The following is a 14,930-nucleotide window of genomic DNA, read 5'->3' on the forward strand; positions in this document are numbered from 1 at the left end:
AGGTTTCATTTCAGACATTTATTTAATTTTTTTCAGGAGTCATGCAAATAGTATGGTACCCAGCACAGATAATTTCCTTTTCTCTCTTCACATTAATTTCTCCCCAGCCAACTGGGCACTTACACTTGAACCACATCTAAACCACACAAACCCCCTCTCTTCATCAACCGCGACGTTTGCGGGTTGTATCTTGGTCACGACATCAAGCACCCACTGTCTCCCTTTAATTCCCAGCTGAACGCTCCCGGCACTGACTCTCCCACTGTCTCATACAATGACATAAAAGTCCACGTTGCCAAGTCCTCTACGAGCAGGGAGACAAAAACCCCTGTCCTGGAACTCACAGAGCAGCCTGTCCTAGGTAGGCTGAAACGCAACATGATCCAGCACCGTGAAGCCAAACTGGATTGTATCCTTTCAAGAGTGAAGATGAAGGTAATTAAACACCCAAGTAAAGAGGGAGGCTAAGAAGTAATTAAATCTGTAATATGTGATTATGAAATAGTTTGGTTGTGGGTTTTTTTTTTTTAATGTTGCTGTTATTTCGACTCCGTATCAAAATTTGACTCTCCAATTGATGAATTTATTTGGCGTCATATAGATGATTTATCGAGTGCACCCTCAGCAATTTTGCAGATGACACCAAGTTGTGTGGTGTGGTGGACACGCTGGAGGGAAGGGGTGCCATCCAGAGGGACCTTGACAGGCTGGAGAGGTGGCCTGTGAGAATCTCATGAAGTTCAACAAGGCCAAGTGCAAGGTCCTGCACACGGGTCGGGGAAATCCCAAGCACAAGTACAGGCTGGGCAGAGAATGGATTGAGAGCAGCCCTGAGGAAAAGGACTTGGGAATGCTGGTGGGTGAGAAGCTCAACATGAGCCGGCAATGTGCGCTGGCAGCCCAGAAAGCCAACCGTATCCTGGGCTGCATCCAAAGCAGTGTTGCAGCAGGTCGAGGGAGGGGATTCTGCCCCTCTGCTCTGCTCTCGTGAGACCCCACCTGGAATACTGTGTTCAGTTCTGGAGTCCCCAACACAAGAAGGACATGGAGCTGTTGGAGCAGGTCCAGAGGAGGCCACAAAGATGATCCGAGGGCTGGAGCACCTCTGCTATGAAGAGAGGCTGAGAGAGTTGGGGCTGTTCAGCCTGGAGAAGAAAAGGCTCCAGGGTGATCTTATAGCAGCCTTCCAGTACCTAAAGGACGCCTACAGGAAAGCTGGAGAGGGACTTTTTACAAGGGTGTGTAGTGATACGACAAGGGGCAATGGATTTAAACCGAAAGAGAGGAGATTTAGATTAGATATAAGGAAGAAATTTTTCACTCAGAGGGTGGTGAGGCACTGGCACAGGTTGCCCAGAGAAGTTGTGGATGCCCCATCCCTGGAAGTGTTCAAGGCCAGGTTGGATGAGGCTTTGGGCAACCTGGTGTAGTGGAGTGTTTCCCTGCCCATGGCAGGGGGGTTGGAACGAGATGATCTTTGAGGTCCCTTCCAACCCAAACCATTCTATGATTCTATGATTCAGGCCAATCAACCCAACGTAGCCCTGATTTCTTCAGCAAAGACGGCCCTGAAGCAGCAGACTCTATTTGCTTTTAGTTCAGAAAAGATGAGATTATGCAAAGCAATTTTGCCATCTGAGTTGACCACACACCAACTGAATTCTTCTGAACCTTTTACCTGCCACAAGATTCATGGAGTCGTCATATTCGGCTCGACGAGCTGCTCTGTTCCACACCAAGACTACGAGTGTGGCTCCAGTGGTATAAAAGCACAGGCAATGGACAGCTAACAGAGTACTGGGCTGGATATTGGATTCTGATTTGGGAAAACAACAAAATGCAATTTCTCTCTTCAAGACAAAACTTCACTGATGTTTCTAATTTACAGACTTCTTTTTAAATTTTTTTTCCAACTTTTTTTTTGTAAGGAATCATAATCATAAGTATAATGAGAGACTGAAAACCTTCTTAGGGAAATACAGCAGTTTTCCTTTGTAATCCTCCGAGCACTGTAACATCCAAATCAAGACAGATATTTGAAAGCAACTCCATCAACCCCTAACAGAGCCATATAAAGTCAAGATCTTAAGATTAAATGTATCAAAGACATTACCAAAGTGGCCCGGGAAGTCCTGTACTTGCATTGTCCCTCCTCCTCACCTCACATTTCCCATCAGAAATGCTGGAGCTTATTTGTTAATTCAAGCAAAAACTGCTTTGGTGGGAAAAAAATAATTGCCTGAAAGCTCTAGGAAATAGTTTAATTTCATGTTTTAGCTGGAAGAAACTTTTATTTCTGAAAAACTGGTCCAATCTTGTTGTCAGCGAATTAAGCAGCGGAACCAGTCAGAAAATTTCAGGCAAAAACGTTTCCTACCAGGAAACCAAGACAGCATCAAAACTACTTTCTAGGACAAAAGAGAACTTCTTGTGAGCTGCTGCTGGGACTGTCTCCGGTCTCTTCCCGAAAAAACGCCGCAACTCATCTCAACTCCATCTCCTGTAATGCACTGCAGTAATTCCTGCAAGTGCAAAGCACCATACTGACCTGAGAACAACTTTATTTCAGACCAATATGGGAGAACATAATATTTGGCTATAATGACATTAAAGGTTCTCTGCTCTTCCTGCTCTACCAGAAGTTTTGACACGACCTCCTTTCATCAGCAGTTTTGAATGAAATAACCATTTAATAACAAACTTCCCAAATGGAAGAAGTAAAAAAATGAGAAGAACAAGAGAAAAGCAGCACACTGCTCTTGCCACAGACATTACACAAGTATTCACCTCCATGATTTTCTTCTGGTTTGCTGACATGACTGTTACCATCGGACTTACTGCACGCCTGACTCAAGCCCTGCAGTCACCGGTGTGACCACCCCGCACGCGCCCGGTCCCCCTCGCTGTAACCCTCACCTGCATCAAAACCTGTGGGGTTCTGGCAGCAAACACAGAAAATCCTATCATGGACCAGACAGACAACAGCTTAAAAAAAAAAAAAGTCACTGAGAGTTCACATTTTGGGAACGACTGATGCAGGATGGTTTTTAGGAGTCGTGTAAAGTAGGGTGAGGGATCACCCCCATTCATTCCAAGGGTTTGTTTCGCTGACCGTGTTCTCTCTCCGGATACACCGAAACCTTCTGGTAGCTGACACCACTTTTAAGTGACTGCACAGCCCAGCGACAGCTGCTTTTTTATTACAGCCAGTCAAAATGGCAAAAGCAAAGCCTGAACGTGGCCACCTTTAGCAGACCTCTTCGGATGGCCAGCTATCAAGATTCAGGCAGAGCCAAGAGGGAATTTTCAAACCTAACTTGCACAACCCTCATCTTAATTTTTCCCTTTGATTCCTGTTTTCTTCAGCCAAGACTTACCAGGGCTTCAGGATCTTTACTTTCTTCGCTGTTGCATCCATAGTAGTCAGGGGTTTTATCCAAATCCTGGATGTTCCCTTGCGTCCTGAAACCCTTGTCTGAATGACACGCCTGGCAGATCGGTGCGTTGCCCATAGCAGTTCTCCTGCAAATCCCTACAAGTGGGATCGCCCTTGTGCCGCCGAGGCTGCCTGCGGCTCCCGAAGGACGGCCGACGACCCCGGAGGAGGATCCCACCCACGCTCCGCTTCCCGGCCGCTCCTTCCCCCGACTTGTCCCGTGTCGCGGAGAACCCGAAACCCCAGCAACTGCGGTCGGTGGCCGGTGACCATGTCCAATTCAGGCGCTGCCGGGCTATTTTTACACCTACCAGGCCAGCTATGCATGGAAATGGCGTTGGGGTGGGCTGAGGTGGGGGGGGGGAACTGCTTTCCAGCATACAGCCAGCCTGCCCAGCACGTCCAGCTGAAGCCCTGCCGAGTGAAATGCCTCTCCACGCCAGGGTTATTGAATTACCCGCTCGCATGCCTTTGACCGTTTTGATTTTATTTTTTTTTTTTTTCCCCCCCTCCTCTACGGCTCTCGGTCTCGCCGCGTTCACGCAAAGCGCTAAATTTCAGAAGGTTGCTAATGCCCTGCTGAGTTTCTAACTCAAAAAGGTGATGAAGTCACAACTCTTTGATGTTGACCAAACAAGATGCACGAGGATGAATTTCATGACCGTTTCATTCCTGTGTTTTACGTGGTATTTCGTGCTCGTGTAGATAATAACTGCGGTGAGCTTGCTTTTGAATCGATGTATCCCCCAGGCTGGATTTCAGAGGAGCTTAAATGTATCCAAAAAGGACCATCTCTGATGCTAGATCACTTTAGCTCTTCTCTATGCCATGTATGATCTTGTTTGGGGTTTTTATTGTTGTTTTGGTTTAGGGTTGTTGGGGTTGGTTTTTTTTTTTTAGCTAGAATGGTCATTATTTAAAATAACAAACAAACAAATCAAAGCAAACAAAGTTTGTGGGGTTTTTTTAGGTAGAATGGTCATTATTTAAAATAACAAACAAACAAACCAAAGCAAACAAACAAACAAAAACCCCACCAAAATTAAGAATAAGGATATTTCTTCTTGGTTTGAGTTAGTCAACATGATTGGGCCCGGTAAGATAAAAATCATTTTGAGGATTGCGTTTTGGAATCCACCCATCATCCCACTATGGAATTAAAACCCAAACCAACCCAACCCCTCCTCAAAGTTAGCTGAGAAATAATTAGCAGTTTCCAAATGCTTCAGGAACAGCTGGCGGTAACGGAGGTGATGCGGACAGACTGCCTGTCTGTAGGTAACAGAGTCCCACGGAACATACCGCAACACACACGCGACCCGTAAGCGGAGCTGGGCACATATATGAAAACTTAAACCCATAATTCCTTGGAAACAGAGCGATCCTCAAAGAATCATATCGTCCAGCTGACTTTTTTCTCTTTGGGGTTTCAATCTATCCCTAGTACCGTGATACACGTCAGCAGGCAGCTGCCTAGAGCATCCTATTGATTTCTACCCAGTTAACCTTCCCAGCAGTGCCAGTTATAATTAAGAGAGTGCAAGCTCTACCCAGTCCCCTTTCAAGGATTACTGATCGGTATAGGGTTCTCTCTTGTGTTAATTACCTTGAGGTACATTTAAAATGGCTCTGTAACTTCCCCCTGACTGAGGAATGCTCCAGGATGGGATCATCCAGCTCCTTTGAAGAGCATCAGGTGCTACGATGTGGAACGAGTACGTGCTGGGTGGACACTGGCACAAAACAGTTAAATCCATTTGCTGCTTTTGGCTACGTGATTGTACACTTGCACGGAACCGAACAAAACCTGAACCACAAAACGTCCTCGACAACATTTCTGCCAGCAAGCAGCAACCACGAGAGATGGAACGTTTCATCTTCCATTCAGACAGCCTGAACTTCAAATATAAAACGATTTGAACATGAAAACACCTTCGAATCACAGAATGTCAGCAAGTGGACACCAAAAATCGACACCAAAGATGCTTCAGAAATTTCCACGTGAGGCTAACCTCCCCGTAATTAGCTGACACGGATTTTCTCCAACTCCCTCAAGTCATTACCCTGTGACAGTAAGGCGTATATGCATCACCATCGCTTCTCCGTGGAGTTACAAAAATAAACGGAGGCAAGAAGGAATCCCACCAAACGCCTGACTCAACCAAAGCTCATATAATGGAGGTTCCAACATAAACTGGAACTAAAACTCCTTGGATAGAGCAATCTGTTTAATGTGAAATCTACTCGCCTGAAAAAGGCGAAGAGTGAAACGAGGCATCAGGTCAGGAGAAATGGTGGCAAAACCCGAGCAGCGCGCATTCCTTCGAAATAACGCTTGCAGAAAGCAACAATCTGTGTAGATATCTGATGGAGAGCAACGGATAAGCTTTCTGCCAGAGCCTTCTAACAATATTCCTGTTGTTCGTCAAAACGGTTCGAAGTCATTAGGGCAAATTACTCAGGAAGCAAACATGTTTGCGTCTTGCCAAACTTAGTTAGGACATCACATGCTAACCAAGTCCACGTCTTATGGTGTAGGATTCAAAGCCTTTGCGGAGGAACATGTCACGGTATCTTTGTGAGTTCCCATGCTCTTTTGTTGGGGCTGCAAATCTATCCCATCAGGCAGCAGTGGAGAAAGCAAAACACAAAGGCATGGCTTTCAAGCACCAACCTCATACCAAAGCATCTTAGTCCTCCTCTCTGTACAGAAAAGTCAGAGCCTGCTCTGTGTCATGCTGCCAGGGCCGCCCTGAAGCCCATGACCTTGCTTCTTGTCATGGGGCAGCGGAACTTTTTAAAGAACCTCCTGAATCCACTTGTTTTCCCACGTTTTAATACACCCTTTTACTCCTCAGCAGCACAACAGACCTTTTTGCAACACTAACTCAACTACTCAACTACTCCCCCTCAACTACAGAACCTTCAGAAACACTTGAAAGAGAAAGTAGAGCATCTCATGTACTACACCACCCGCATAGCAAGGAGCTGACTGAGACAGGACCCCTCTTGTCCCCCAAAAAGTTGATATTATAGGAGAAACCCAAGAAGAACTCAGCAGTCCCCCACCTTTTTGCTTCAATCTACACCTTGTGCTAGCGCTTCAAACATGTATATACCCCTCACACTTTTTTGAGGGGAGAAAAAAAAAAAAAAAAATCACACCGTGCTTTGTTTTGAGAGTTCAAGTTTGCCACAGTACTCGTGGTAAGAGTGAACAGCTTCGTTCATGTCAGGAGGTTTCCCCCAAAGTGAGCCTTGTAAAGTGGCAGCATTAACTGTTTCAGGATTTTGGGGTTTTAAGAGAAATATTCTGGTAATGTGCTGCTGTCAGAAACCCTGTTCTTCCCACTCCCTCCCCTTCCTAAGTCAAATCCCCGTTACCCACATGTCCAACTTTCTTTGTTGTTGGTCAATAAAATTTTGAGTTTTGAGTTTTTGCACATTGGATTCTACCCCACACCGAGAAAACGGGGAACCAAAAGAACTGTGGTACTACTTAGAGCAACCAAGGGAGTGCCCTAGTTCATCTGTTGAACACCATCGTACTCTCTGCTTCACCACAACTTCAGAACACCCCTCTTGCCCTTGGCATCGTTCTCACGCCATGTGGTGCCTCAGTGGAACGCTTTTGTCAGCTATCGCTTGGGCAAGAATTCCATCCCTCTGGGGAAATTTTCCCCTGGCAACTTTTAAACTTTTGCACCCCTCGAGTAACGCCAAGTGATCAGAATTCACCGAAAAACGCAGACGAGCAAACTCCACATCCTTGGTCCAGACCATTGCTGGTACAACGGGCTCTCTGCAAAAAAAGTAGAACCATGTGAAGGCTGTTTTCAGCCACCTTCCCTATTCCAACCCACTTCCACTGAGGCACCACAGGCTTTGGGAAGCACCTGACCTCTTCCAAAGCCTGCAGCAGTTACGACGATTGGCTTTTTCGGCAACACAAACCCAGCACACGCAACAACAGCCGAAGCCCTCGGCAGACTTCTGGGAATCACACCTGGCAAGATCTTTTCCACTAAGCACGTTTGTAGAAGTCTTATTTTGTTACATTTTATACATCTTTAAACAGTTTTCCTAATCGTGACGTTTAGAAGAGAGACAGCTCTGGATAAAACTAAACATAGTTGAGTAAAGATATTAATTTTTCAACTTGACCAGAACACCCCCATATATTATTACTTTTTTGACAGAAGTGAGCAGCATCAGACATTTCAAAAACATTTTTATAAATATTTATATTTATAGAATATAAATAAAGACGTTATCTGACCCGGTTTAAACGTTAGCATGAGACAACTTGTGACAAAACAACTACCGCCTCCTTTAGCCAGCAAACCCCAGCACGTATTTGTGACTCTTATTATGGTCTGGTTTATTTGCAGGTTGCCATATCTAAAAATACTGAACCTCCTCGAAGGATGAAACACAGATATAAACCACTTGGAAAGTCCTGTAAATTCAAAAGTGAAAACAAATCCAAAGATAAAACACAAACAGCATCGCCTGAGAACATACGAAACACTAAGCGAAAAAATAAGAAGCCTTACCATCCTAAAGGTGACTGTTAAAGAAAAAATAATTTTGAAATAAATGTTTTGCCACGTGTGACATTGTGTTTTTGTCATACTGATAGAGACATTATGCTTCATAATGTCACTGAGAATAAAAACAGGCATATAGTGACTATAATGGCATCACCAACAAGAACTTAGTCTCCCAATTACAGCACTACTTCTCTCACCAGTTTGTTTTCACTGTTCCAAAGATTCTTGTAGGAAATGGAGTCCTTGCAAAAGACTTGGGACTTTGCTACTACTGGCCATCAAGAAAAAACAGAGCAATACGAGCCCACTCATTTGCTGCTACTTGCAAAATCCCAACTACGACCTCAAAGACGCGTAAGTGAGAAAGCAGCGAAATTAAAGCCGTACTCTAATCTCCAGACAGAGATTTAATTTTATGGGATCCTGTTCATCAGCCCAGGAACGGCGAAGCTTGTGTCTTGTGAGATGAAACGGGGCCAGGGACCGTCACACGCACCCCCAGGTACGCAGCAACCAAAGCAAAACTGCTCTGCTGCTACAAAAAAGGCTTCGTTATCCTTTTTTTTTTTTTTTGCCAGTACTATTAAGACTTAGTTTGTCAGTAGAGGTTTCAATTATTCCCTAATGTAGCTGAAATCACGATTCAGAAGGCACTGTAAAAACATTCAGTGCTGCAAAATAAAAGACGAAAGGGAAAAACGAAGAAAGAGTTCCCAATACCAAGACAAATCACAACCTCTATATCATTAGTGACATAAAACCCCAAATTTATTATTGCGAATTCTTCCCCCACAGAGATATTTCCTATCATGTTTTTATGGTTAAACATAGTAATTAAACAAAAAAAAAAAGTGAGAAACGAGACTGTACTGGGACCTATATATTTCTAGGAGATTTCCTGGACTTTGAAACGTTTCCTAAATGCAAAGTCTTTCCCTCTTAGGGATTCTTCTATGGGAAGGTCAAGTACAACATGGCTCACTTGTTTCTGGCACTTATTTTGGGTCAGATCTTGACCTCAAGCAGACCATAAACTCTTGATGATTTGTGCCTTTGGATCATTTACGTCCCTTTTATGTTTTACAATAGCAACGATGACGTGATCGCTCTTTCCCAAAAACTCTGCCTTTTCCTTTCTCCTGCCATCTACTGCACGTTTGGTCACCCAGGCCACAAGAACGAATTCCTGAAACCCAAGCAGCCTTTATGAAGAGGCAGTTGGCTACTACAGAGGACTTAGCAGCAAACCCTTTTCAACTTCAATAATTTGAGTCCAATCAATTGCAGAAATCTATTCTGAGTCACTTCGAAGAGGACGAATCATTTTGCTATGCTTTAGACGGTGAATCACTCAACACATTAAGCATGACGAACCTCCACCAACAGCAACGAAGAGCTCTTAATCCAAGTAGTACCATATGTCTTTGTATCCCTCTGAGAACGAGCAAATAACCTCGTTTTTAATCACTGCAGCTACAGATCCTGCCATACTGAAGAGGCACAGGTGTGTGACAGAATGGGGAAAAGACTGTTTCATGGATAGGAAAGTTGAAATCAAAAAAGTATGTAATATACAGTGTTTTTTTCAAAAAAGCTATACAATCTCTGTTATTCTGAAACACTTACGGCTCCTTGGTGATCTTCCAAACATAAGCCACCTGAGGCTCCAGCTTCCCACAGATAAAACACAAGGGGAAGAAAAAAAAAAAATTAGAAAGGAAGGAAAAAGAAAAATCAAAGTGTGGACAATTCCAATTCAAACATAGAGCATACGGCCTGATATGCCTCTCACCCAATAAAACCTGCAGGACCGTATGGGCTGTTCTTCGTCTGGAATCATAGAATGGTTTGGGTTGGAAGGGACCTCAAAGATCATCTCGTTCCAGCCCCCCTGCCATGGGCAGGGACACCTTCCACTAGACCAGGTTGCTCAAAGCCCCATCCAACCTGGCCTGGAACTCTTCCAGGGATGGGGCAGCCACAGCTTCTCTGGGCAAGTTAATTTGTCTTTGGCAGTTCAGTCTAAACCTAAATCAAATATCTGACCCTTGATTAGCTCTAATTTTTGTTCCTTAACACAGTTGGGATACTAATTCTGCCTTTAAGCCATCTTGTAGGATTTCATGAAGCTATCTCACTGGAATAACCAAGTAAGGCATCAGTCCTCTTCTCTAAGATAAACGTCCTATCTTCTCTTTTGAACGCATCAGCAGGAGATCACCGCAGGCTCTCTGAAAAATCCCAGTCTCTGAAGTCCTTGTTACTGAAACACACAACGAAGAGGAACGGTCCCACCACAGACTGCTGTACCACTCCCTTGCCTTCCCCCTGAAAGCACCACACGGTCACTCCCATTGCGTCAGAAGAAACGTCACGTGGACCCTTTTCCTACGTGCTTCTGAGGTTCTGGCTTCTTTTGGATTTCTTGCAGACATTGTACAGCTTTCAAAGACCAAACTTCCACATTTTCATGTAAAAATCAGTTTGTCGGGGGAATATACATTTCATAAATCACATACAAAAGGTAGTATGTCTCATACATACACATACAACGTACACGATAGTTTTCCACATGATGCAACTTCTGTTCTGCTGCTGTTAAAAAGAACCAATTGATTCAATGAAGAATGAAAAGTAATAAGGTTAAATACATAATTCTGCCTTTCTAAAAGATCTTGCCATTCAGTGACATTCACTAAAGCAGACTTTATTGAGGCTAAACACCCAACATTTATTGAAGTGGAAAGGTTTTCCTGTCTAAACATCAACTGTCCTTCCATTTTCTGTTTATGCAGCACTGGGATCTGCAACGCCGGTAACGGGAAGCTAGAGGTTATTCAATTATAATAAACCAGAGCAAAACAGCGATATGAAACAGAGGTGAGGGTAACTGCTATGCTCTGAGATTTCTATGATTTTGTTCACAAGCTCATCTAACAGGCAAGGAAGAGAAAGAGTGAAAATACTTGAAGAAACGTTGCGTATATACTAGATAGCACAGGATCTTATATCTGGAACATAAAAAGTGCAGGTTCTGATAAATTTCCTCATATTAAACCTCATTTTATACTGAAAACAACAGTACTGTTTTAAAATACATGTTGGCTTTTTTTTTTTTTCCTTAAAAAGTTACCTTATCACAAGCTTTGAATACTTTTGCACTGAAACTTCAAAGAGAAAAATGGTCTGTAACTAACTCATCTTCCCCCGAGCCCTCTCCTAGGCAGGATGAGGAAACCTACTTAGAGTCTAACATCTGCAAAATGTCACAGCTGGTCATTGAAATTTATACGGTCTTATCAGACTTTTTGTGCAACTAGGGAAATCAGTTTATTTGTAAAATGCTTGGAGGGGAAAAAAAAAAAAGCATAATTTATTTTAGTATTTAATACATTTTGAAATGGTGCCTGTGTGAAACTGTTCTTTCTAAATACTGCTGGAAATTACTGGGTAGAGAAGTATTTTCTTGTCTCAAAGGCTGCCACTGTCTGGGCATATGTTCTGTAACAGAAAGAAGGAGACTGAGACCTTCAACACCTAAAAAACGCCGCAAGAAATTGAAAACAAAATACAGAAACACACGTTTCGGTGCCACCTACCAGCTTAAGTGTGAAAAAGAAAGAGCATCAGACGTAATGCGTAGGCAACATTTCTTTCCATTTCTATACAGGTCAATTAAAGGAAAAAAAAAAGCATATTGTTAGGGAATCCTCAAAGAATGATACGTATTTGGTTCGTGTCGTACCCTGCCTCTGGCTTTTATTCCCTCATAATAATTAATGGTTGCTGATGTACATAATTACCTAAGTTCTTAAGTACATACCGGTAGTTCATTCACTATTTCTTTTTCATTTTGCATCCCGTGCCTGCTTATTATCTCAGGGCCCATCAGAAGCACCTGGTACAAAAAGTGTTTCTAAAAAAATACTTTTATCTGAAATATTAAGCTATTTGTTTCAGCAAATAGCTCTTTATGGTTAAACTGGAGTCAAAAAAGTTTATCCAGTGCCACTGAAAGAACACCCTACCTATTCCCCCCCCCAATTCACCCACTAATACCAGTCAATGCACACTGATAGACAGACACACACATTGAATATATCTGTACCCATGTTGAAAACAACCCGGAGGTGCAAAGTGGACTTACATTTAGTTGAGCTACAACCATAAACCAGGGCAATTTTTCTATTCTGTAATATTGTGTTATAAGGGCTTGTCTTTCCAACCTTTGAAGAAAAAATGAGTCATCAAATGAAAAGCTATATGCTATACTCATCGCATGCCAACAAGGAGGATTTGAAAGCTTGGGTTTATATCACTTCTGGCCAACAATTTTTTCTTTCCCCACACTAAAGTAGTTTGAAATAGAGGATAAATAAAAGATGATAATCTTACAAAAGCAGCTCTCTACGATCACAAGTGTTTTAACAGAGTGCAATCAAGAACGCTGTTTTCTATATGTAGACAATTTGCACCTCATAGTTCTATAAATCATCCAAATGATGGACGGAATAACAAGAGGAACACCTAAGTATGCCATGGAACTGAACAAACTTTCATTATTGCAACCATACACACAGTTCTAAACAGACATTTTGAGATATTGTGATTGAAAACACATCTTCGCACACTTCATCGGTGAGGTAGACATGCCACCCAGAATAAAACAAACCACTTCCATACAACGAACAGAAACACCAAAGAACATACTGAGAAGCCCATCAGCTGTAACCAAGTCTTCATCAAAGAAATTCTGAGGTAATTCTGAATTTTGTATGAATTAAAAATCGCAAGAGTGAGACTGATGATGAACAACTGACAAAAGACAAAGGGAAATTTTTGTGTACTGTAGTCTCCCAGGACTACTGAAACCAGGAGAGTCAATACATTACAGAGAGCCCAAGAAGGCACAATGAGAAGACTTTCTTTGGTTGCCATTCACAATACATGATGCTGTGACACGTACCACATTGACAGTGCACAGACAGTGACTGTTAAACATGAGGACAAATATCCAAAGTTTTAAGAACGACTTTGCCTTCTTAGGAGAAATAAACACATAAGGGATAATCAAATAAATATTAGTTTTGTAGTTAAGGCATTAGCAAATTCAGGTAAGCATGGATGGAGGAAAACACCGTCCACCATAAAAACCCACAAACTACCCTGCTAAAAGCCCACACCACCACAAAATTTTGAACTAATAAAGAGGAGGAACTGAACAGGTACTCTGCAGTTCCACAGTAGCACCTGGTAGGTGGGATTCACACGAAAAGCACCTTCATGGAGCAACAAAACCCCAAGTATCAATACTATTTAATACAACAAGGATTCATTAAGCAGACCACTGCTTAATGGTGGTGGCAGCCTCTATAGAAGGACACTATAAAATGGATATATTCTATGATGATCCTATTTAACGTACTTTCAAAATTCTCCTTCTCTAGGAGAAGGAAAAGTAATACAAAAACTGTTACAAAAAGTAATAGATTTTGATGTACAGGTTTGTAAGTTGTATTGCAAACATGAGTTACTCCCTTCTCAGTCTAATATCTCTAGAGATCCTAATATCAGATGGAAAAGGGTCATCTGGCTTGCTTGGAAGCTACAAGCTACATCGGGGAACACGCAGCCTCTTCTTCCTGAAAGGATCCACACAAGAACTGGATTGTCTCAAAAGCCAACAGTGCAATTTTAGGAAAAGCATAACTACAACAGAATCAAAATTAGATGCTAGCAAACTCTATTAATGCCAATTAAAATGAACAAAAAAATATTAAAACATACAAAACCCCACGTCACAAAAAGTGACGTTTACCGCCAGCAAAAACAGAAAAATTTACAAAATGACCTTTTGCAAAGCCTGTGTTTTTCTTTCCAAATTAAAATCTCTTATGGCAAGGGAAGCGCTAGTAGCATTTTAAATTCTATGTCACATTATCATATTGGATCATTACCAAATAAAAATGTTACCAAATTATCCAATATATGTTACCGTGTCTCCAGGAATCGGGGAAACCCTTAGCAATGACCACTCCTCCACGTGCCCCTAAAAAAATCATAGAATCATGGAATGGTTTGAGTTGGAGGGGACCTCAAAGAACACCTAGCTCCAACCCCCCTGCCATGGGCAGGGACACCTTCCCCTACACCAGGTTGCTCAAAGTCTCATCCAACCTGGCCTTGAACACCTCCAGGGACGGGGCATCCCACGACTGCGACGCGCAAGTGGACGGAGTCAGGGTAGGCAGCACAACTCAATTCGAGCTACGGTGCGTTACGTCCCTCATGACATCCAGCACTCTTCCATTTTGGAGCACCTTTTCACATCTGTATTACTTCTTTCCAGCCCCGTTTCTGTCACTATTTCAGATCATTCATTTGGACTTCATGGCCAAGCACCAAAATTTGGCCCGGAAGCAATTAAAATTCTCCAGCAATTTGCCTGGAGAAGAGGCTCCGGGGTGACCTTATAGCGGTCTTCCAGTACCTCAAGGAGGCCTACAAGAAAGATGGGGAGAGGCTGTTCAGGAGGGCCTGTTGTGATAGGACAAGGGGTAATGGTTTTAAAATAGAGGGAGCTAGATTCAGGTTGGATATTAGGAAAAAATTTTTTACCATGAGAGTTGTAGAACACTGGAACAGGTTGCCCAGAGAGGTGGTGGATGCTCCATCCCTGGAGACGTTCAAGGCCAGGTTGGACGAGGCCCTGAGCAACCTGATCTAGTTGGAGATATCCCTGTTCCTTGCAGGGGGGGTTGGACTAGATGACCTTTGAAGGTCCCTTCCAGCCCTAACCATTCTATGATTCTATGAAAAGACAGAAAATAGCTCATGAGCCTCCAGAAACTAATGTCCTCTCGGACACCTTCTCTCAACACTGCATTTCCAGCTTTTCTGTCTAACAGCATCTTTATAACACCAAATGGGACAGAGAACAC

The 14,930-nt window shown here is 42.9% G+C and overlaps 1 protein-coding gene across 2 annotated transcripts in view; it reads right to left on the reverse strand.

The window, feature by feature from the left end:
• Nucleotides 1-3,512, reverse strand: part of ANK2 (ankyrin 2) — a 172,257-nt gene extending 168,745 nt beyond the window's left edge. For both annotated transcript variants that reach the window (XM_086612093.1, XM_086612094.1), the window contains exon 1: nucleotides 3,378-3,512. In XM_086612093.1, coding sequence (XP_086468219.1) covers nucleotides 3,378-3,512 — 135 coding nt within the window. The remainder of the gene's footprint in view (nucleotides 1-3,377) is intronic.
• Nucleotides 3,513-14,930: the final 11,418 nt, after the last annotated feature.

Source organism: Tauraco erythrolophus, chromosome 5 (assembly GCF_009769465.1).
Source record: "Tauraco erythrolophus isolate bTauEry1 chromosome 5, bTauEry1.pri, whole genome shotgun sequence".
NCBI classification, from domain to species: Eukaryota; Metazoa; Chordata; class Aves; order Musophagiformes; family Musophagidae; genus Tauraco; species Tauraco erythrolophus.